Source organism: Micromys minutus (genome assembly GCF_963924665.1).
Source record: "Micromys minutus genome assembly, chromosome: 3".
Lineage (NCBI taxonomy): Eukaryota > Metazoa > Chordata > Mammalia > Rodentia > Muridae > Micromys > Micromys minutus.
Window position 1 is genome coordinate 54,385,092 of NC_137972.1, and position 21,659 is coordinate 54,406,750.

Sequence of the window (21,659 nt, forward strand, 5' to 3'; positions counted from 1 at the left end):
GCATGAGATGCTGTGAACCTTTTCTTTAATAGTCCTTGCAAATAGAAGCTTGCCCTTGGTCCATACAGCTCAAAGCCCCCATGCTGTTGCCTACCCAGGCTGCCTCATTTCAATATGGAAAAATGATTTGCCATAGAAATTATCTTTTTTTTTGTCCTTTTTGAAACAAAGTATTGTTGATGAAACTCTGGTCTCATGACTTCCCATCCTGCTGATTGACCCTTGGCTATATGCTGTTCTCAAAGTTGTGAGTTTTCCATAGGCTTCTGTGGGTGGTTGACAGTATTATGAGGTCCTGCCTACCCACAGATGTGAAATCCTGATATTAATATGATAGTGCCTGCCTGTGCCATAGAACCGCCGTGCATCATAAAACCAGATCATTTTCTTCCCAAAGGGATGGTGCAGCCATTCTGAGCTACAGGGTCCTCGATGGGCCTGAGAAGGTTCCCGTCGTGCACATTGATGAGAAGGGGTTTCTGGTGTCTGGCTCTGGAATTGGAGTGTCCACCCTTGAAGTGATTGCACAGGAGCCTTTTGGCACCAACCAAACTATCCTTGTCGCTGTAAAGGTAGGATTGTCTTTCACATTGTCTGGAGTAAGAGTTCAGGCAAAACACTCTCTCAAGTGGAAAAGTGATTCACCCTCCAGCTGAGGAATTCTACTCAGGAATTTATCCAAGAATAACTTCAGGCTGAAGCCCTGGCTAGATTGTGAGCCATTGGGGCCAAATGTCCTGGAGAATTACTGATTATGCCTAATGTGTTTCATAGAAAGGGAAGTTGAGGCATTGGAAATTCGGGCACAAAAAGCCGAAGTCCCAGAGTTACAGTTTTGGCAAGCATGCTGATTTTCTCTCGTCCCACTGCTGAACCTGAGCATGGTCATCTTTCTGCCATGAAGTGTTCCTCAGTACCAGACATGCAATAATTGCAACTCTGAGGATACAGTGGCTCATTCTGAATCAGAGAAACTGACTCAGGTGTCACTCAATGCTACACAGTAGCTCTACACTGTGTTCACAGTGCCCCTTATTCTGACATTCTGTGCCTACCAGGGACAGAGACCTACTCCTCAGGCACCCTGGCACATTTTCACCACTTCTGAATTCTAGAGGACAAAGCTCACTCAGTCACTGGATCTTTGATTAAGGCCTACACGGTAGCTTGTTTTATTTAGTGGGTTTGGCAAGTGACAGAAAGTACTAGGTGTTCATCATACCCCAACCCTACAACAGTGAACCTGGCTTATGGGCTTTGGACTTTGATGGCCTCATGGAGGTTTCTTGTCTGGAGTCGGGATAATTGTTTACCTGCCTTTGATGGGGCCTGGATTCAGAGGTGGCTTTAAGTGTCTTACTGTTGGCCTTCATCAGCACCCCTGTAGGCAAGTGACACCCCTTTTTCATCCAGTGGGCATTGCTTCTACTTCAAGTGGCCTGAGAACCAGCTTCTACAACTCTGAACATCACAGTAACATCACAGAGGGTGTTCTTGCCACGTGAAGCTTACCTAAGTTTTTAGACATGGATCCTGGCTCACCTGAGTCTTCTAGAGGATGACTAGCTGTATTGAGAAATGGAAACTGTGTTGTTAGGTGGGAACTCTAAAACGTAAACTCTTTCTTCTCTACTCCCTGAAGTCAGCTCACCCACTAAATGTTCCTGAAATGGGGACCCACTCAGGCAGGTATTACCACACCACACAATGCCGTCCTCCAGGTCTATCCTGTTTCATACCTGAGGATCTCCATGAGCCCGGTCCTGCACACTCAGCACAAGGAAGCACTGACAGCTCTGCCTCTGGGGATGACCGTGACCTTCACTGTCCACTTCCATGACAACTCTGGAGACATCTTTTACGCTCATAATTCAGTCCTCAATTTTGCCATTAACAGGTAGGACATGGGCATTTCTTGTTTTCCAGGCAGATTGTCTTGTATCTGGGTTTCATATATAGGTCCAGATGGATGATGAGAGAAAGGCAAATGCTATGGAAGGATGGCTGAAGGAATGGCATGCCACACTACACAGGCCAGGCCTGGAAGCAGCAAGCCCAATCGAGAGGCAGAGGGAGTCAGGGGAAAACGGCTCAGGCCTTTGTCTGTATGTGGCAGAATTGTTACATGATGACATTCTGATGGGCAGAGAGCAGAGCACATCTACTGAGAGCTGAGATTCGAGGGTTTGTGGAAGGCTCTCCATGTGACCAGGAAAGAAAGTACAGGGAAATGTAGCATCTACAGGCCCTCTGCTCCTGTCATCAGTGGACGGAGAACAAGGTACACTACTTGGGCACATGAGAGAGAAGCTACACACTGAGCGTCTATGCACAAGATGGCTGTTACATCTGTCTGATTCCTCCCTTAGCCCTGTTACAGAGGCCCAGAGAGGTCAAGCCATCTGCCATGAGCTGGAAGTGGGGTTTGGACACTGCATTTACCCAGCTCCAAGCATGATTTTCTCAGTCTGACTAAATCCTTGCTGTAGCCTTGGTCCTGGTGTGAGGAGGAGGGCCCAGGCTCCAGTGTGGCCTGCCAGATGTCTGAGTCTTCGGGATAGCAGTGGCTCTGTGTGCTCCCCTGTCTGGGTAGTTAGGGATACATTTCTACAGGGCTCAGCACTCCATAATTTTAAAGGTTGGTGGCCACTGCCCTGGGGCATTGCAGAGAGATATGAGAGAGACAATTTGGCTGAGGTCGGGGCTTCTTGAGCTATCCAGGTATTAGTTACCATTCCTACTTGGGCTTCCCATGGGCCTGAAAACACTTGTGTCTCCTTTGGGTAAGAACCCAGAAGGACAGGTATAAGGGCATTGCATGGCAGGAGCCTGAACAAGAAACCCGTTTGCAAGCCTGGCTTTGATTTTTGTGGATCCTATTTTTCTGACAAGGTAGCTCATCTCCCTGAGGCACTTCTACATCTCACACAAAGAACATACCTAATCTGTCCATGAGAGAGTTGTCATGAGGGCCTCTGTACTACTGTGGAACAGTGCACATAGTACCATCTGTCTATCTGCCTTGGGGGAGGAAGAGCCCAGATCTGGCCACCCTTAGCCATACCATAGAAGTCACTCAGGCCTTGTGTGGCCAGGAGCACCTTCTCATAGCAACCGTCCTGGAGTCAGCATGGAGGAGGTCTGGATGGAGTCAGTCAACATGGCCCTCACTCCTTCCTGCTCTAAGCTCCCCTCTGGTATCACTCATAGTGAGGTTATGCAGGGGTGTTAGGAGTGCTTTCCCACTACCAGCCATGTTTGATTCCCACAACAGATGCACCATGTCCATCCTTGTTCATGCTTCACAGGACCAGACAGACAGCACAGCAGTGCTTAGGCCAGCCACATGGTAAAAGGCAGCCTGTATCTTCTTAGCATGTCCTCTGTGGGTTTTTTCCTCTGTGGGCCTCTGCTTCCCTTCTGAATGTGAGCATCATGATGCTGGCAGATCCCTGTTAAGTACTGTAGGTTGTGTCTCAAGGATGAAAAAGGAGTTGTCAAGTCTGTGTCCTCTGCAGTAGAGCCACATCTGGGTCCACAGTCAGCCCCAGTGTTGCTCAGTAGAGGATAGGGCTACATACTTTTTCTATATTTCCCCTCTGCCTTCTCTTCTGAGCTTCAGCCCTCCTTTCCCCTGTCCCTAGAGATGACTTCGTGCAGATTGGCAAAGGTGCCGCCAACAACACCTGCATCATCCGCACAGTCAGTGTGGGTTTGACACTGCTCCATGTGTGGGATGTGGAGCACCTCGGCCTCTCCGACTTCGTGCCACTACCTGTCCTGCAGGCCATCACCCCAGAGTTGTCTGGAAGTGTGGTGGTGGGCGACATCCTCTGTCTGGCTAGTGTTCTCATTAGCCTGGGAGGTAAGAGGGATGTGAGTGGTTCATACAAGGGTCTGGCACCATAAAAGGTGCTTGGTACCACATAATAGGCTCTGTACAGGCTTGGAAGATACTGCCCAAGGGCCACATTTACTCTGCCACCTGGCAGTGCCTGTTCATTTGTGGGCAGGTGGCAGTGAGGATAGCATTAGCCATATAGCCGTCTGCGTTCACTGTCTAGTGGTTTGTGGCAAAAGTCTGCCCGACCCTGCCTAGGAACCGCACTGTCCCTTAGACTTTTCTGCTCTTGCGGAAGTGTCCTATGTGTACACTTTATCACCCAGTTGCCTCTACAAGCACATGCTTATTGTGTGGTTGATGCAGCTAGGGAATGAGCCTGTCATCAGGTAGATGGTGTGTCTGGTGGTACATTCATACATGGCAGAAAATTAGTTCCCACAGCCCTGTAACTCATACACGCCTCCTGAGAACAGAAGCAGAGGAGGCAGGTGGCAGGGCTGGGAAGGTGGAAAGACTACTTTAGAGGTGGCCTAGGTGGATTCCTCCCTGAAGCTGAAGAATCATCCCTCACAGGCTCTGGTGTCGTATATGAACAAATCGGATGATATCTGGGCTTATTCTCCCAGGTGTCTCGGGGACCTGGAGCTCCTCAGCCAGCAGTGTCCTCTACATTGACCCAAGGACAGGTGTGGCAATAGCCCGAGATGCAGGGTCTGTGACTGTTTACTATGAGATCGCCGGACATCTGAAGACCTTCAAGGAGGTAGGACTTGAGGGCAGCAAGAAGCAAATGTGGCCCACCAACCCTGTTAGAGATAGCAAAAGCATCAGTGTTTATCTGTAACTAGGCTTGGAGAGCCATGTTTACACTTGGGAGGCTGAGGCAAAAAGATTATTTTGCATTTGAAACCATCCTGGGTTGCATAGCAAGACTGACTCAAAACTCCAGCAAGCAAACAAACATACAGTCCACCATTGTACCCCCAGCACATCATAGTATGCATGCTCCTTGGTACCAGAACACGATCGTGATCAGATCTTTTTTAAAAAAATGTCTAAGACATCAGCACCTGTCTATGTTTATTTTGTTTGGTTTTATGGTCTTTTGTTTATGTGTCTGTTTTGAGACAGGGTCTTACTATATAGCCCAGGCTGGTCTTGAACTGAATCTCCTATTCATCCCTGGTGTTTGTCACCTCCTGTATGCTTGAAACCACCTCTGACTTACAATAGCTAACTGATGCTACATTATGTGAGTGGTTATTAGCCTGTGCTGTTTAGGAAGCGCCTGTCTCTGCTCAGAACAAATGCACTTTTCCTCTGACTATTTTTGATCCCTTGTTGGTTGAATCCAAAGCTGCCAAAACAGCAGGTACAAAGCCTGGCTGTATCTCTGATTCCCTTTTCTTTAAGAAACAAATAACCAGGCCTCCTGCCAGAGCTGTCTGCAGCTGTCAAGATCTAGGAGAATCAGCCACCCACGAAATGTGAAATGGGAACCAGTTCCCTGTCCATCCCAAGCATCCCTCTCATGTCCAAACCAGCATCGGGGGAGATCTAGTCGATTGATTCTACCCATCCACCAAGACCCATACTTGTCTGGCAGCCAGTATGACTGTGCAGCATTGGGGCGGGCATTTCCCTGAAGGAGTTCAGGTATGGGACAGGCAACCCAGTGATTTGGTATCACCCTGCAAAGTAAAACTTCCCCCAGCAAGTCACCTTTGAGTCCTTCTGAAAGCAAACAAAACCCTTTCTCTCCAGCCAAGAACAAGTCAATGACCCTAGTCTGGCTGAGTTCCAAGCCTGTCTCATTTTTAGAGCCTGCGTGTGCTTTATCAAACCCAGCAGTTTAACCTAATAGTTTGCATATTTAGTGCTATGGTTTGGGTGAGTGGCTGCAGATAGAGGCACTCTGATTAATAAAGCTCTGCTTCAAAGGAGAGGCCCCTAAGAATGGTCATGAGAGGAGCCAACAGTCACCAAAGAATATGAGGTTTGAGAAAACCCTGCGTGAGCTGGATCACAGGGCATGTGTGGGAGGGACTTATGGTCTGACCTTATAGGCAGATCATGAGATGCTAGGGATGCCAGGAAGTTGGGTGCAGTGGTTTAAGTGTGGCTTTAGCTGGGCATATTTCTGCAGTATCACTTTCTGAGATGCTGAGATGGTAGTGGGTTAAGGATTTTAGGACCTAGACACTCAAGTCATACTGTCTGTCTGGGTTCAAATCTAAGATCAACCAGTGAGCAAGTTTCCTCTGTGCCCAAAGAACACACCACACTGATGTAGCATAGTGAGCTATGCAGGTTGGTTGGGACTTAGTATCAGTCCTGGCTGGTTTGTGTGTCATCTTGACACATTAGAAAGAAAGAAGCCTCACTTGAGATGCCATGAGATCCAGCTGTAAGGCATTTTCTCAATTAGTGATCAATGGGGAGGGTCGAGCCCACTGTGGTAGTACCATCCCTGGACTGGTGGTCCTAGGTTCTATAAGAAAGCAGGTTCAGTAAACCATGTTAAACAAACCAATAGGCAGCACCCCTCCATAGCTTCTGCATCAGCTCCTGCCTCCAGGCTCCAGCCCTGCTTGAGTTCCTGTTCTGACTTCCTTCAATGATAGATTGTGATCTGAAAGTGTGCTCCAAATAAATCCTTTCCTCCCCAAATGGTGTTTTGGTCATGGTGTTTCATCTCAGCCATAGAAACCATGACTATGACAGAGTTTCACAAGTGTTTGCTCCATTTGGTGTTTGCTGCTATTGTTCCTGTTGGAGAGGAGGGTGGTAGCTTGCTTATGTCACACTTCATAGACGTTGGTTTTAAATTAGACTGATCAGGAGCACATAGTGATGGAGTTGCTGCAGCAGAATGACCTGCCGGTAGACTGAATGGGGTGGTGTGGAAGAGGGCTTGGAGCAACTCTCCTGGGTTTGTCACCACTGACCTGGTATGTGACGGTTCTTTACTCTGAGAGGGGGACTGAAGTAAGGGTGTGTGCTGGAAAAGATGGTGAGTGGGTCCTGGCGTGTTTGAAATGGGTATCACTTTTCCAGCTGAGGTGGGAAGGGCGCAGTTGGGCAGTGAGTTTGCAGTCCCTGTGTCCCTTCTGAAGACCAGAGCTGCATAGGTCTGTCTAACACAGGGTTGGTATGTTGAGATATACCTGAATGTGGGATGATCATTACAGGAGTAGACCAGACAGAGAAGGAGAAATTGTGAGAAGACCCATTGTGGCCAGGAAGAAAAGAAAAACGGGAGGCAGGGCCAGGGACGGTAGTGGTGGGCACTTCTGTTGGTCTCTCAGGCAGAAGCTCTTCCTGGAAGGAGGCAGTATAGTGATGGCTGAAGTACTAGCAAGGCCAGAGGGACCAAGGCCCATACACGGAGGGGATTAGGTTTTGTTGTCCTGGTACAAGTGATACGAGCTGCAAGTAAGGTCATGAAAGGCACCCAGTACAAGCCAGCACACGTCAACACTCAGCACAACTCACTTGTTTCCCTAGATAGTGGTCAACACCCCTCAGAAGATTGTGGCTCGTCACCTCCACTCTGCCCAGACCAGTATCCAGGAAGCCACGGCCTCTAAAGTGACTGTCAGTGTGGGAGACAGGAGCTCTAACCTACTTGGTACAGTATGAGTAGGCTCTGGGGATTTGTGTTTACTATGCTATACTTGGGGAGTGGGGAGTAGCATCTGTGCCCTCTAAATGTGGTTTTATCTGTTTAGGTTTTGTGGTGTTGGGGGGTTGAACCCAGGGCCGTACATAACACACCACAAGCACAGTCTATACCACCACTGAGCAACACCCCCAGACTTATTCACACTCACCTCTTACTCCAGAGAGAACCTTCAGCCCCTGCTCATCCACTCCTCGAAGCATTTAAGAAACACGAGGCCGCCATGAGCTGAAGCATGAAAGGCGCCTTCATAAGAGCACAGCTCCAAGACACTGCCTGCGCTGAGTCAGAGCTGTGATTGCAGCCCCAGGGCATGAGCAGAGCAAGCCACAGTCCACCGCAGCTGATGGTAGAAACTAATGACATCGCAGGCTGGTGGCTGCTTTTGATTTTTGTAATTACCTCTCCCTAGTCATGCATAGAACATTCCATCTCACTCTTTGCCTATGACAGCCCTGGACAGCAAGTGCCAGAAATAAATATGTCAATACAGATTTTTTTTTAACCACTTAACAGATGAATTAAGCTCCACTATTCTCATTGTGATTAATGGGGTACATTTACTACATCATGGAAATGCTGTTTTCCTCCTTCAGTGCAAGTGGGAAAATAGTCTTGTTGCCAGAATTACGTGCAGTGTGTTTATAGAGAGCCTCTGTCCTACCAGTGTTCAGAAGCAAATGGCCAGTATTCATTCTCCTTGCTGATTACAGCCAGGCCACATATCAGCAGATTTCCTGTCACCATCCCCTCTGTGCAGGCTCAGCACTCATGCTGGAATTCTCATCTGAAGTGACCCTGGCATTCAGAGGAGCTCGTTCTCTGATGTTTAGTAAAGGACAGTCATAGTACCTTCACCAAGCGTCACGGATCCTGAGCTCCCTGAATGGGAATAACATGGGGTGCTGGTGCCGTTTGTGCCTGCCCAGCTCTGTAGGGCCTGTTCCCTCCTTTAGTTGGTTACAGCCTTGTGCTTGGCCCAAGCCCTTCTTATCTGATCGCTGCCCCAACCCTGTGCCTTTAGGTGAGTGCTCCCCTGCCCAGCGAGAGGCCATTGAAGCCTTGCATCCAGAATCCCTCATCAGCTGCCAACTCCAGTTCAAACAAGATGTCTTTGACTTCCCTGCTCGTGACGTCTTCAATGTGGAACCAGGATTTGATGCTGCTCTGGGTAAATTTGCAAAGAATTTAAAGTGCAGAAAGTGCCTGTCAGAATTGTGTACTTTATGATAGCCGTATGTCCAGCCAGGCAGAGCTTGTTGGGAGTCTAGCCTGGGGCTGTTAACAGGTTGTAATCTCTGTTGCTACTCTATGCCTTTGACATCACCCACACTCTGCAGGGCTCAGCACCAAACCCAGACTATAGTCTTTTTCTATAATCCTACCACTTGAATAGAGGCTTACCCTTCTAAACCTCCCTCTTTAGCCTGAGGATGCCCTGTCCTCCACTGCGTGCATAGAGCAAATGAGAGGTGAGTGGCACCAGGTGAAATAGTAGTGGGCTATTTTTGAGCATGCTGAGACACAGCCACTCCGCAGCTCACGACACTAGCGTGGTTGGGCTGATGACCAGCACTTTAGGCTGGCAACCCTGCCTGGCCCCACTGCATGGCATGGAATGCTGCTGGTTGAGAGTGCAGGTGTGTGGCTGATATATAACTGGTATCAGGGCCTCACCAGCATCTAGCACAGAGGAGAACCATGTTGAACAAGGAAGTTAACACATCCAGGTGCTTCTAGTTGCGTGTCATTGACAGAGTCTAGCTCATGTGTCCAGATTCCAGGTTGCCCAGCTGCTCATTACACCTAGCTTATCTGCCCTGGACCAGGGACTAAGGACTAGACAGTCATTGTCCACACAGCCTTCTGCTACACCTAGAACAGGGACATCTTGGAGTCAGCTGTCTTGACCTATAACCCAGGCTTGGATCATGTGTTTATGTGCCATTATCTGTCCTTGCTCTGGACCAGGCTGGCTGGGGCTTGAGCTGCAGAGCTGGCCCAAACATGTTGCCTGTCTTGAGTACTATTCAGATGGAAACCTCATGATCAGAGGATTCTGAGAAAGTGAGAGGACCTTGGTTACAGTGAAGGTGTCCATGCTGGCCCAGGGCCTCTGAAGGGGTATTCCTAGAAGGCCTCCTAGAGGAAGTGGCTTATCAGCTTGCTCTCAAGTGTGCCTAGGAGTTCCCCTGTCATAGAATGGGGCCAAGGTGGGGAATCTGTGCACACACAGGAAAAGAACAAGCCTTCTCTCCACAGGCCAGTACCTCTGCTCAGTTACTATGCACAGGCTGACAGATAAGCAACTGAAGCACTTGAACATGAAGAAGACATCGCTGGCGGTTACTGCATCCATCCCCAGCAGCCATACCTCTGTAGAGAAGGTGGGAGCCGAGGTCCCCTTCAGTCCAGGGCTCTATGCCAACCAGGCAGAAATCCTTTTGAGCAACCACTATACCAGCTCCGAGGTCAAGATCTTTGGTGCTGTGGAGATTCTGGAAAACTTGGAGGTGAGCTGCTATGGGGGCTTCCAGTCAGGCAGGAGCTAGTTCAGACTAGGATTTAGAGTTATGGGGCTAGGACTAGGATTTGGGCTAGGGTTTGGGGGGTTAGGATTGGTTTGAGGCTTGAAGTTAGAAATATTTTTAGTTGTCGGGTTTACAGACTATGGTTAATGTTAAAAGTTGGGCTTAACCATGTAGATGTAAGATATGTTAGAGGTTAGGATTAGTGGCTAGGGTTAATGGCTGTGATTAGTAGGTAAGGTTAGTGGTTAGGGTTAGTGGTTAGGGTTAGTGGCTAGGGTTAGTGGTTAGGGTTAGAGTTATAATGTGCTTTGTACAGTTAGTGCAGGAGTTAGTACATTCCAACTCAGGGTGCACTGTTCCATACTGGGATAATCCTCTCCATGCTTTGCTGCTGCTGCTGCTGCTGCTGCTGCTCTTGCTGCTTCCTCCTTCCCCTTTCTCTTCCTCCTCTTCTTCCTTCTTTTCCTTTTCTTCCTCCTTCTCCTCTTCTTCCTTCTCCTCTTTCTTCTCTTCTTTCTTCTCCTCTTCTTTTTCCTCTTCTTCCTCCTCCCCTTCTTCTTCCTCTTCCTCCTCTCCCTCTTCCTCCTCTCCCTCTTCCTCCTCTTCTTCTTCCTCTTCTTCCTCTTCTTCTCATCCCTTCCCTCCTCCTTTTCCTTCTCTTTTTTCTTTTCCTCTTCCTTCTCCTCTTCCTCTTTCTCTTTTCCCCCTTTTCTTCTGGCTCATGAATGCCTGAGGATTCAGTCCAGAAAGCCTGCAGCTCTGATATGTGGACGGAAGAACCCTGTTGCCTGCTTCTCTTGTCTTGCCACGGTTAATTGTTCACAGGAAATGAAGAAGTATATAGTTGCTATGGCAGCCTGATGGGCTATGGATGCTGCTTTGTGGGGACTTGGTTTTGGGTGGTACTTTGGGTTGGCTAGCATTTTTATGATCAACTAGAATTCAGTAATATTGATCATGTCCTCTTTAGCAGACTCTGAATGTGGGTCATATATCGGGTCCACCTGGTCCTAGGAGAGAGAAGTTCAGCATGTGTGGTTAGAAGAGTGTATCCAGAGATGTGCTAGGTACCTGTAGTCCCACCTGTGGGATACTGCAGCGTGCCTTCCCTGCAGAGTGTGCCTTCTCAACACCATCTTCTTCCCAGGTGAAATCCGGATCCCCGGCAGTGCTAGCCTTTGTGAAAGAGAAGTCATTTGGGCTGCCCAGCTTCATCACGTACACTGTTGGTGTCTTGGATCCCACAGCTGGCAGCCAGGGCCCTCTGTCCACTGCCCTGACTTTCTCCAGCCCTGCCACTAACCAGGCAATCACCATTCCAGTCACTGTGGCCTTTGTGTTGGATCGTCGTGGGCCTGGTCCCTGTGAGTCATAGATGAGACATTAGCTAACCAAGACCTGGGCAGGGAGAGCTGGCACAGGGGGTTTGAGTGGGCACCTAGAGTGTGAAAGTTGGACAAGTCAGAAACATAAAATGTCTCTCAAAGTGACAGTCTTTTTCTGTCACCAGTGCCTCTGCCACCATTACTTCCCTTGTTACCACATCCTCAGCAAGGCCTTCTGCTCAACATCCTGCCATGGCTCCATCTCTCAAGTATAAAGCCCCATCCCCACAGTGACCCCTGAGACCCATGTGGTCTCTCCTGACCATTCATGACTCGCCTCCTCTTGTGCTTCCTGATCTAGCACTAACCTCTTCCTGTTGCTGGAGCATGAGGCCCTAGTCTGAGACATTGCCATCACTGTTTGCTCTGCATACAGTGTCATTTCCCTTAGAGAACCCATTGACCAATGTCCACAACTGTTGCAGACTGCCCTTCAAGTATCACTTCTTGGTCAACACTGGAGATTAGACTCTCCCTCCCAGACATTTGTTGGCCTTTATAGAAGTAACATTATTCATGACTGGGCTCCTGCTCGACTGCCCCAGGAAGTTCAGTGTGAAGACAGCACTTAGCTCGGGGTCCTCCTGATGCCCCCTACTCACTTCTTACCCAGCTGTGTGCAGGCGTATCCTGCTTCAGCTGCCTGTGGGCATGCAGAAGACAGAGCTACAGAGGAGGCATAGGGCATGGATTGAAGGGGCCATTAGCCAGTGGAGGGCCCTGCAGTCTGGTGTGTCTCTACCAGGGAATACATGAGGCAAGTAGAGAGTATAACACTTGACAGCAGGGATCAGGGCCTCGGGCCACACCACAGAGGTGGATAGCTTCGGGGTAGAGGCTCTCAGGAAAGAGTCAGAGCAGGAGCTCCTGTCCTGTGAGCCTCTGGCCCACCAAATACTTCAGGCTCTGAAACCCACAGGGCATTTTTTAGAACTGCCTCTTTCTTTGGAGCAGCCTAGCTGCCTCCTTGGCAGAAAGGACACCAAAACCTGATTGTGAAGCTTGTACCTAAGGATACTTTCTGGGAAGAACAGAAAGGGCCAAGGAAGACAGAGTAGATGCTGCCCTTGTCTAAGACAGGCTTGCCCCTGCATCCCGGGCAGTAGGATAAAGTGGACCTCAGGGAACCCAGCTATGGGTCTGACATTCTGATGTCTGCCTTTGCCCTGTTGCAGATGGAGCCAGCTTCCTGTCACACTTCCTGGACTCTTATCAAGTCATGTTCTTCACCTTTTTTGCCCTGCTAGCTGGGACAGCAGTCACCATTATAGGTGAGGTCAACCTCATACCCTCTTTTACAACCTGCACCCTCTCACCTTGCCCACTCTCACCAGCCTGTACTCTTACAGCCTACCACACAGTCTGTGCACCCCGGGAACTTGCTTCACCCCTGGCCCTCACACCCCGTGCCAGCCCTCAGCACAGCCCCCACTGTGAGTACTCCAGCTACAGCACAGCCTAGAGCACTGCCACAAAAGAGTCATTTCCTGGGAAAGGTCGGTGGGGGGGCGGGGATTCAGGCCCTGAACCCTAGTGTTCATAGCCTGTGTCAGAGCAAAGAGGACAGTTAGAGCTGAGCCCCAGGGACAGATGTGCCAGTAGACAAGGGTATCACATAGACTCAGATACTAGTTCTGAGTCCTCAGAGGCGTCCCCAGCAGTCTATGGGATGGGAGGAGTTGGTAGAGACTGTGCTGTCTAAGCAGGTGAATTCCAGGACAGACAGGGCTACCACTGAGAGGTCAAGTTGGGATGGGAGGATGGAGATTCTAGACTGTCCTGATGAGATTCCCCCCCCCCCCATAGAGAAAGATGGGAAAGCCCACTCATTTCAATAACCTATTTGTCTCTGATGGCCTAAAGTCTGAAACTATGAGTGTCCTAGCCATGCAGTGGGGCCCAGCAGCCCTTTGTCTCCTGACTCCCATTTGGTAGTCTGATGCCTGTGTAAGAGGAGTTACTGAGTTTTAGTCAGGGACGGTTTTATGGCCAGAAGCACTGTCCCTGGGATATCACCCATCACACACACACACACACACACACACACACACACACACACACACTCATGTGCACACATGCACTTACACCCCCTGGTACCAGAACCTCTTCCTACTGCCTCTGGTTTCCAAGGCAGACTCCTGAGTGTCCCAGCATGCTGGGTAGTGGCTGTCCTGTGGCTTTGGCCTTTTGCACAGCTGTTCTGCTACAGTCCTTTCTAACCCTTCCTCCCAGTGTTTGTTGAAATTACCATAGGGTCTTAGTACCATCTCCCAAAATTCTTTTTACTTGCCTCCAGGTCCTTGTTATAACAGCATGTGCTCAATAGTCTGGTTCTTCCATCCTCTTGGCCCCATGGAGAGATAACATGATGTATCATGTGACCCACCCCAGACTCTGAGCTCAGGAAGATCAGAGGTCATGCTCTAGGTGTGTGTGTGTATGTGTGTGTGTGTATTATGTATGTATGTATGTATGTAGTCTTGGTGCCAAGGACCATAATTTTAACCTCTCTCAAAAACCCTATCCATTTTAGTAAATCTTATCCACACCCCCATAGGATTAGCCCCCTCTAGTTCATAGAGTATTCATTTGAGACAGACTTCCTCAAGTGGGAATCAGGAGACAGAAGGCTGCTGGGTACAGAAGCACAGGTTGAGCAGTGTAATTTCCCATGCTTCCCCTGCCCCTGTCAGTGTCTGCTGTCCCAGGTATAAGCCCCTGGCATGCTGTAGGCACACACTGAGAAGTATGGTGGGGATATTGGCTCTTACTCTTCCATGCTCACTTCCATTTCCTCCCTAGATCTTGCCTCACCTCCGGCTGCTTTCAACACACTGCCTTCTGGTCGCAAAGCCAGCCCTCCCTCGGGGCTCTGGAGCCCAGCCTATGCCTCTCACTAGGCGGTGTGTGGGGCTGGGATTGCTACACAGCTGAACTGACACCTGGACAGAGGGTCACTGTCATTTTCACAACGGGGTAAAACCACGCCTGAGCCCTGGGCCACCCTCACTGTCCAGGCTTTGCTAAACCACCACCTGATTCACACAAGCAAGGGTCTTTGTTTGCTTTCAAGTGTCTTTCCCAGCCTTGAGGCCAGGGCTTCCTGGTTCCCTCCTTCTTATGTGGCAGGATTTGGGGTGCTGCTTAGTCTTGTGTGTTCAGCTCAAGAAAGCTCACTCCCTGTTCATGGCTTTGAGTAGCTGGAAGCTGTTTCTACATCATCTACAGATAATAGATCTCAGGGAAAGGATTTTCTTATTACTCTTGGGGTTTTTGTGGTGTTTGGAATAGAACCCAAGGTCTCATACCTGCTTGTCCATTGGCATATGCGCACACCAGCCCTTTTCTGTGGGTTTTTTTTTCCCCCTTTGTATAAACACTTACTCTTCTTGTCCTGCTGCTGCTAGGAAATGTGGGGGACAAGCAAGTGTGGGTGTCCCCTAGGGGACACTATGCCAAGCCCTGTGCTGTTTGAACCTTCTTACTGTGATAGTTACTGAGCCTCAGTAGAATAGCCCTCCCTTCAGAACTCTGGGAGGACTTCAGTCTTGTTTCAGCAAAAGGGCTTCTGTCACTGGTAGTGAGTGCCTCTCGTTCTCCCTAAAGCAGCTTGGGAATAGCCAGAGCACCATCAGCCCTGCCCTGCAGCCACTGGCAGGGATCTTCCGACCTGGTTTGTTCTGAGCTGCTGCTATGACTTGTGGAGCAGAGAGACCCAGTGTGATCTGCTCTTCTGCCTTGGAAGCCCCCGAATGCAGTACCTCAGCAGATCTGAGCCACCCGGTTCGTCCTCCTCTCTTCCTCCTCTGCCACCAGCACTCTCCTAGCTGGTCCAGGAACAGGAGAGGATGCCTTGGGAAGACAACTTCATGTCTGAACTCAGAGACATGGCCACTCTGCTTCAGGTCCAGGTGCTATGGCACTGTCAGAGCCAGAGCCTTACCTCCAAATGGACGTGTATGGGCACCACATACAAAGAGTTCAGTTAGCCTTTGAATTCTTTGAGGTTGAGCCACAAGATGAACTTTTCTGTAGCTGGGGACAGAGGTTTTATGCCCAGCCTGCCTCTCATTTATTTTTCCCTGAAACTGTTATGGAGCCTGCCCTGCATTTGTGTAATAAAGTTCTGTGTTGTTTCTTAAGGATGTCGTAGTTCCTGGGGTGCTGACTCTACCTGGATGTCTACCTATGACTGATGGCCTGTTTCCATTGGTACCCTTCTCTCTCTGGCCCTGGGGTCTCCCCACCCTGGAGACAGGGGCAGTAGCAGAACCTTGTGTGCAGGAGGACAGCACAGTTCCCCTTCCCTCCACTCCCTGCCAGTCCTCTCAGGCACCTGTCATTCTTCCATCCCCTTCCTTCAGTTGTCATGTAAAATGTCTGACTTTCCCTTAAAAATGGCCATTCTCTATCCTTCCCCCCAGGGCTATACTCCCAAGATGTTGAATATCTCAAAGGACCTGCTCTCTGCCACCCTCCCTGCCACACCCCTTTGATTTCACCGCCTTCCAGGAGCTCTCACAGGCCCCACCTAAGCCAGTACCAGCCCTGTCACATTCCTCATGGGGGCTGCCCTTTCACACCATACACAGCAAACTGGAATCCTGTAGGCCCTGCTCCTTTGTGATGTTGTCTCCCTTTGCTTTTCTTTCCCTCACTCCCTGCCTCATGCCACACTGGGACTGAGGAGAGAGGGAAATAGGTGCTTCCTCAGCCTTGGGAGGCTACCACAGCACCATGCTGAGAACACCATGTGACCCCCCACTTCGATTCCCAAATAGGACCTCCATGTGAGTGCGGGGTGACAGGTGTGATTCTCATGTACACTGTACATGAGAAGATCTACACAGCATTTTCAAATGCTGAGTATGTTTGATACTGTACTTCCTGTATGTGTGCCTGCCTGGTACATGGTAAGACCCCTCTGAAACACAAGATAGCTGCCAACATCTGGGGAACAAGGACGGTACATCCAGATATGGCAGGGTCCAGAAGAGAAACTCCTGTCTCCTAATAACTGAAGGCACTCTTTCAGGGTGCAGCAGGCAAATTCTTTGTCCCTATCACTAAGGTCTGGGCCACTTCTGTCCTGTGGCTAGTGAGTATAATAGGACAATCATATCTTGAGAGCCTCTAGATGCCACAAAGCTGATCACTGGCTTCTCCCAGATGAAACAGGATTGTAGTATTCACCAGCCATCTTTGTGCAGGGGTACTGGGCTTCTCTCTGTCTACCTGGAACACTGGGAACCTGATAAGAGCTGGCCATTAAGCTCCCTTTCTCCAGGGGCCAGCAGCCTTTCAAAGCACACTGGGGGAACACAGCCAGATCTTTGTCATAGTAAACCTGACTAGGCGTGCTGACAGTCCAGAGAGACCCATACAGCTTGACTGGATTCCCAAGCCAGCAGAGCAGCTCTCACTACCTGAAGGTGCTAGAAGATGCTTTTAGCACCAAGAATACAGAATTGCAAAGAGGAATTTTTCTTTAGAATTCTTGTTTGAACAAAAATTAACCCTCAAAGTCTTGCTCTTTGTCTGTGTGCTCACCTGTTTGGCACATTTGGGCTTAGTCTGCTTCCAACTTGAAGAGGAAAGGTGTATTTTATTCTATAGGTAATAGTCCATCACGGACAGAAGTCAGAGCAGGAACTCAAGGCCATGCAGGAACGATGCTTACTGGCTTGTTTTCCAGAGCTTTCTTAGCCTGCTTTTTAAAAAAAAAACAAAAACAAAAAACAACAAAAAAAAATTCCAGGACCACACACCCAGGTGGCAAACCCTACAATAGGCTGGGCCCTCTCACATCAATCAAGAAAATGGCCCCACCAGACTTGCCTACAGGCAATCTGATGGAGACATTTTCTCAAGGTTTCCTCTCTTCCCAGATGACTAACTTGTGTCATATGACCAAAAAAAAAAAAAAAAAAAAAAAGGCCGGAGCAGCACAGCGGCTGGCTGGAAACCCTTCATCTTGAGTCTGAAATTCGGACAGGGTTGAGCAGTAGTATCTAAGTTGATGAGGACACGCAGAACCTGGAGATGGGGCAGGAATGCAGGCCTGTCTCTCTGCAGTGGTCACATTACCAGCAAAGTGGCTTTTTGCAGGTGGCTTCACCAAGGAGAAGCAAGTGGCAGACTGCGTCTCTCTTCAGCCTCTTGGATTCCCCATGTGGCAGCCTCTCCAGATAATGTTTGAGGTCTTCCTACCCAGAAGAGTTGCATGTTAGTCACGTGGCTTCCATCGGCCCACATGATAGGTAGATACGGTAAAGGTCTGTCCCAAGCTTCTGCCAGGAGCAAAAAGCCCCGTGGGGGTAGAATGAACAGATGAGCCTCAGGTGTTCATCCCCATCTCAGATGAGCCCACATCCCAATAGTACCTGAGAAAGCAAAGTGGTTGCTCAGGAAGACCATGTGCCCAGAAGGAAACAGTTTACCAAGCAAAAAGGGAAAATATCTTATTACATTTATTTATTTGAGGAAGTCAGAGGACAACTTACATGTCAGTAGTTCTGTCCTTATATCATGTGAGGTCTGGGGTCACCCAGGTCACCGAGGTTGGCAGCAGTACTTTTACTCACTGAACCATCTTTCTGGCCTGAGGGGGAAAATTTATTGATAAAATTTCACATTATAATTTTCTTTGGCTTTGTTGTTTGATTATTTTACTGAGGCAGGGTCTCGCTGTGTAGCCTTGGATGGCCGGGAACTCATTCTGTAGAGCACATTGGCCTCGAACTCACAGATCCGCCTGCCTCTTGAGTGCTGGGATAAAGGTGTGCACCACTTCTACTGAGTGTGGGGCAGATCTCAGGGTCTCTGGAAGAGCCTCACTCATTCTGTGACTGCCGAGTGGTTCCCCAGTCTGCCCTGTCATGTCTTGCTTGGTACTTGTTTGTGGTCTGTTCTAGACCCTGAGCAAGAAAAGGGAAAGAAAGCTCACACTGAACACAAATGCTGAGAATATTCAACAGAGGCACAGTGGATCCACAAAGCAAGCTGGCACTTTGCATGTTGATATTTTTATAAAACTCTGTCTCCAGAGGAATTTAATTCATGAATGTATTTGGGTGTGAGAGCATGAGGTGTGAGGCAGGGGCATAGACACCATGGCATGTTCTCAACACCATCAATTCCCCAAAGAACCGATGAAGAGCTGACTTCTACTTTTTCCCATTTGACTTCACATCCCAATATCAGCACCCCTCCTCCCAGAACTCCCTTACACAGATCCTTCCTCCATTCCCCTTTCCCCTTCTCTGAGAAGGGGGAGCCCCCCTTGGGTTCCATCTCAAATCCCCTCCCACCCACTGTGTGTTGCCTCCCCACATCAGGTCAGGGCCGGACTAGGCACATCCTCTCACTGAGGCCAGACAAGGCAGCCCAGATTGGGAATGGTATCCACAGGCAGGCAACAGATTCAGGGCCAGCCCCTGCTCCAGTTGTTGGACTCATATGAAGACCAAGCTGCACATCTGCTATATATGTGCAGGGGACCTAGGTCTAGCCCATGCTCACTGTTTGGTTGGTTCAGTCTCTGGGAGCCCCCAAGGGTCCAGGATAGTTGGCTCTGTTGGCTTCCTGTGGAGCTCCTGTCCTATTTGGTCCCTCAGGCTTCCACAAGACCTCCTGAGCTCTGGCTAATGTTTGGTTGTGGGTCTCTGTATTTGTTTATATTGGCTTCTAGATGGAGTCTCTCAGGGGACAGTTATGTTAGCCTCCTGTTTGCAAGCATAACAGTATCACTAATAGTGTCAGGGATTAGTTTTTGCCATGGGGTGGGTCTCAATTTTGGCCAGTCATTGGCCATTTCTTCTGTCTCTGCTGTATCTTTGCCCCTGAATATCTTGTAGGCAGGACACATTTCGAGTTGAAGGTTTTGTGGGTGGGTCGCTGTCCTTTACCCTCTTCTGGGAATCCTGCCTGGCTAGAGGAAGTGGCCACTTCAGGATCCATATCTCCCACTTTTAGGAAGCTCAGCTAGAGTTGCCCCCATAACACCCTGGGGCCTCCCCCTGTCCCAGGTCTCTGGCACATTCCAGAGATTGCTTCCCCCCCACAAACCCTCACTCCCCCTACACCCCCACTTCCCCCACCCCCCCTCCCTGCTTAGAGGGAGGAGGAAGGAACCTAGGCCCAACAGTGGCTTGGGACTGGCTATTACTTTGTTAAGTTTCATGTTGTATGTAATTAGCAAATAAAAGTCTGGAGGGTTTCAGCAGCCGCCTCATCAGCTGACCACCTTCATTTACTGAAATGAGCATCTTAGTGTTCATTGAAAGCAAATAAAAGCAAATTATTAAGATCTAGTAAACTGAAGCCCAAGGACCAGTCACTTACCCATTTCCCAACACAGAGGCTTTGCTGAGTCTTCAGTGAAGGCCAGGTGAACTGGGGCACAGAGCTGTGGGTCAGTCTGCACAGTTTCCAACTGAGCCGTCACTTCCCTCCTTCCTAAGTTTTCTATGTAGGACTCATGCTTTGGATCTTAAATGTCTCATAAAGAGCATGCATGCATAGTAAAGACTTTAGTTGTAGTCACAAATCTACAAGAGGAGGGAGGGCCCAGAGGAAGTAAGTTAGGTCCCTAGGGGCATACTCTGAATGGGCTATAGGGACCCTATTTCCATCCCTTCTCCACCCCCTCATCGATTCCCACCCCGTCATCCCAGACCTACCATAGCAAGTTACCTGTCATGAGTCCACACGACCCCATCTGCCTTGTAAGCTGCTGTTGTGTGATGTCAGAAGAGCCTATACTGAAGATGCATGTTTCTTCTTCCTCCTCTTTGGGGACCCAGGACAGCCACCCCCAGTTTCTGAGGCCTCAGTACTCTCTGCAGGAGAACACTCTTGTTCCTTGGGTGGTCTCCTGAGCCACTTACTGGACACACAAATGTAGTAACCAACCCAGTCCTGTGTGTACAAGGCTTAGACAGATGGGCCAGATAGATGTGCCCACAGAGAAGGGCAGCTGGGGAGGGGGCCAGTGCAATTCTCAGAACACACTACAGATAAGACCCACTCTATTTAAAATTCCACATGATTTCAGGCCGAGTGGGTTATTTAATTTGATAATTAAAACCTATTTTATCAAGTCATGTCATAAAATAATCTAATCACAGTTAATCCTCATTGTGTTTCATTGTGTCAGTGGCTTAATAGTTTCTATTTCCTATTAATAAAAATATACCACTAAACACAGGAAGAGAGATTACACATGCCACTGAGAAGCTGTGGGAGATACAGTTTTGTTGGAGTTCTTAGGGAACAAACAAAGGGTTATTAAATCACTGCTATAGGCATCAGGGAACCAAGAATGATATTAGATCAGGGACATGGAGTGTTTGATGGCAGATGAGGAAGGTTGTTCTGGGGGAGGTGTGTGTGACTGGACTTCCTCAGTGGACAGCACGGAGGTCAGTCATGTGGAGACAGACAGGGCTGCAGGAAGTCTGAGTTGTATCCTCTTTGCCCCTTTGTTCTTTTGAAAATTTTTTATTTTTGTGGGTAGGGGGGCACCCTCACAGAGGCAAAGGGAGGGGGGATAGGGAGATTCTGGAGGGGAAACCTGGAAAGGGGATAACATTTGAAATGTAAATAAAATATCCAATAAAAAAGCAAAAAATTATTTGTATTATTTTGTGTGTATAACTGTTTGTCTACAGTATGGCTGTCCATCACTTAGATGCCTCCTGCCCATTTGGCCAGAAAAGGGCTGCTGATTCCTTGGAACTGGTATACAAATGGTTCTGAGCAGCCATGTAGGTACTGGGAACTGAACTCTGATCCTCTGCCAAAGCACTGTCTGCAGCCACTGCCCTTACGTTCTTTAATCAGGTCCCCTGTGCCCTCTGGGCAAAGGAAGCAGCTTCTGGTGTGCCATTGCCTGTCCTGCCAGACCTTCCACCTTGGCCCTGAACCTCTGTGCTCAGGGTCTAACAGGGAACCTCATGGTCTCTGCAGCCACACTCTCAGAGAGCAAACCTGCCACCCTCAGAAGGGGTGCTGTCATGTGGCTTCGGGGAGTCTATCCCCCAGAGCCTGGTAAAGACTGTGGTTGACTCCTCTCCAATCTGTAAAGTGACTAATGACTCCATTTGTCAGGAGGATTGCTGGTAAAGCCTGAATAAGAGTCAACAGTTTTGCCTTCCTAGCCCAATTCAGAGAGAAATGAGGGAGACAGCACCAGAGATGATGGGAAAGGGGGCTCC

The 21,659-nt window shown here is 49.1% G+C and overlaps 1 protein-coding gene across 1 annotated transcript in view; it reads left to right on the forward strand.

Moving 5' to 3' along the window:
• The window catches only part of NUP210 (nucleoporin 210), a 91,862-nt gene extending 76,278 nt beyond the window's left edge, over positions 1-15,584 (forward strand). The window contains exons 30-40 of the mRNA XM_080914989.1: positions 398-572; positions 1,722-1,897; positions 3,645-3,865; positions 4,471-4,607; positions 7,352-7,475; positions 8,551-8,697; positions 9,789-10,039; positions 11,205-11,421; positions 12,618-12,713; positions 12,792-12,875; positions 14,245-15,584. Of these exons, the coding sequence (XP_080771115.1) occupies positions 398-572; positions 1,722-1,897; positions 3,645-3,865; positions 4,471-4,607; positions 7,352-7,475; positions 8,551-8,697; positions 9,789-10,039; positions 11,205-11,421; positions 12,618-12,713; positions 12,792-12,875; positions 14,245-14,342 (1,726 nt within the window). The 3' untranslated portion in view covers positions 14,343-15,584. The remainder of the gene's footprint in view (positions 1-397; positions 573-1,721; positions 1,898-3,644; positions 3,866-4,470; positions 4,608-7,351; positions 7,476-8,550; positions 8,698-9,788; positions 10,040-11,204; positions 11,422-12,617; positions 12,714-12,791; positions 12,876-14,244) is intronic.
• Positions 15,585-21,659: the final 6,075 nt, after the last annotated feature.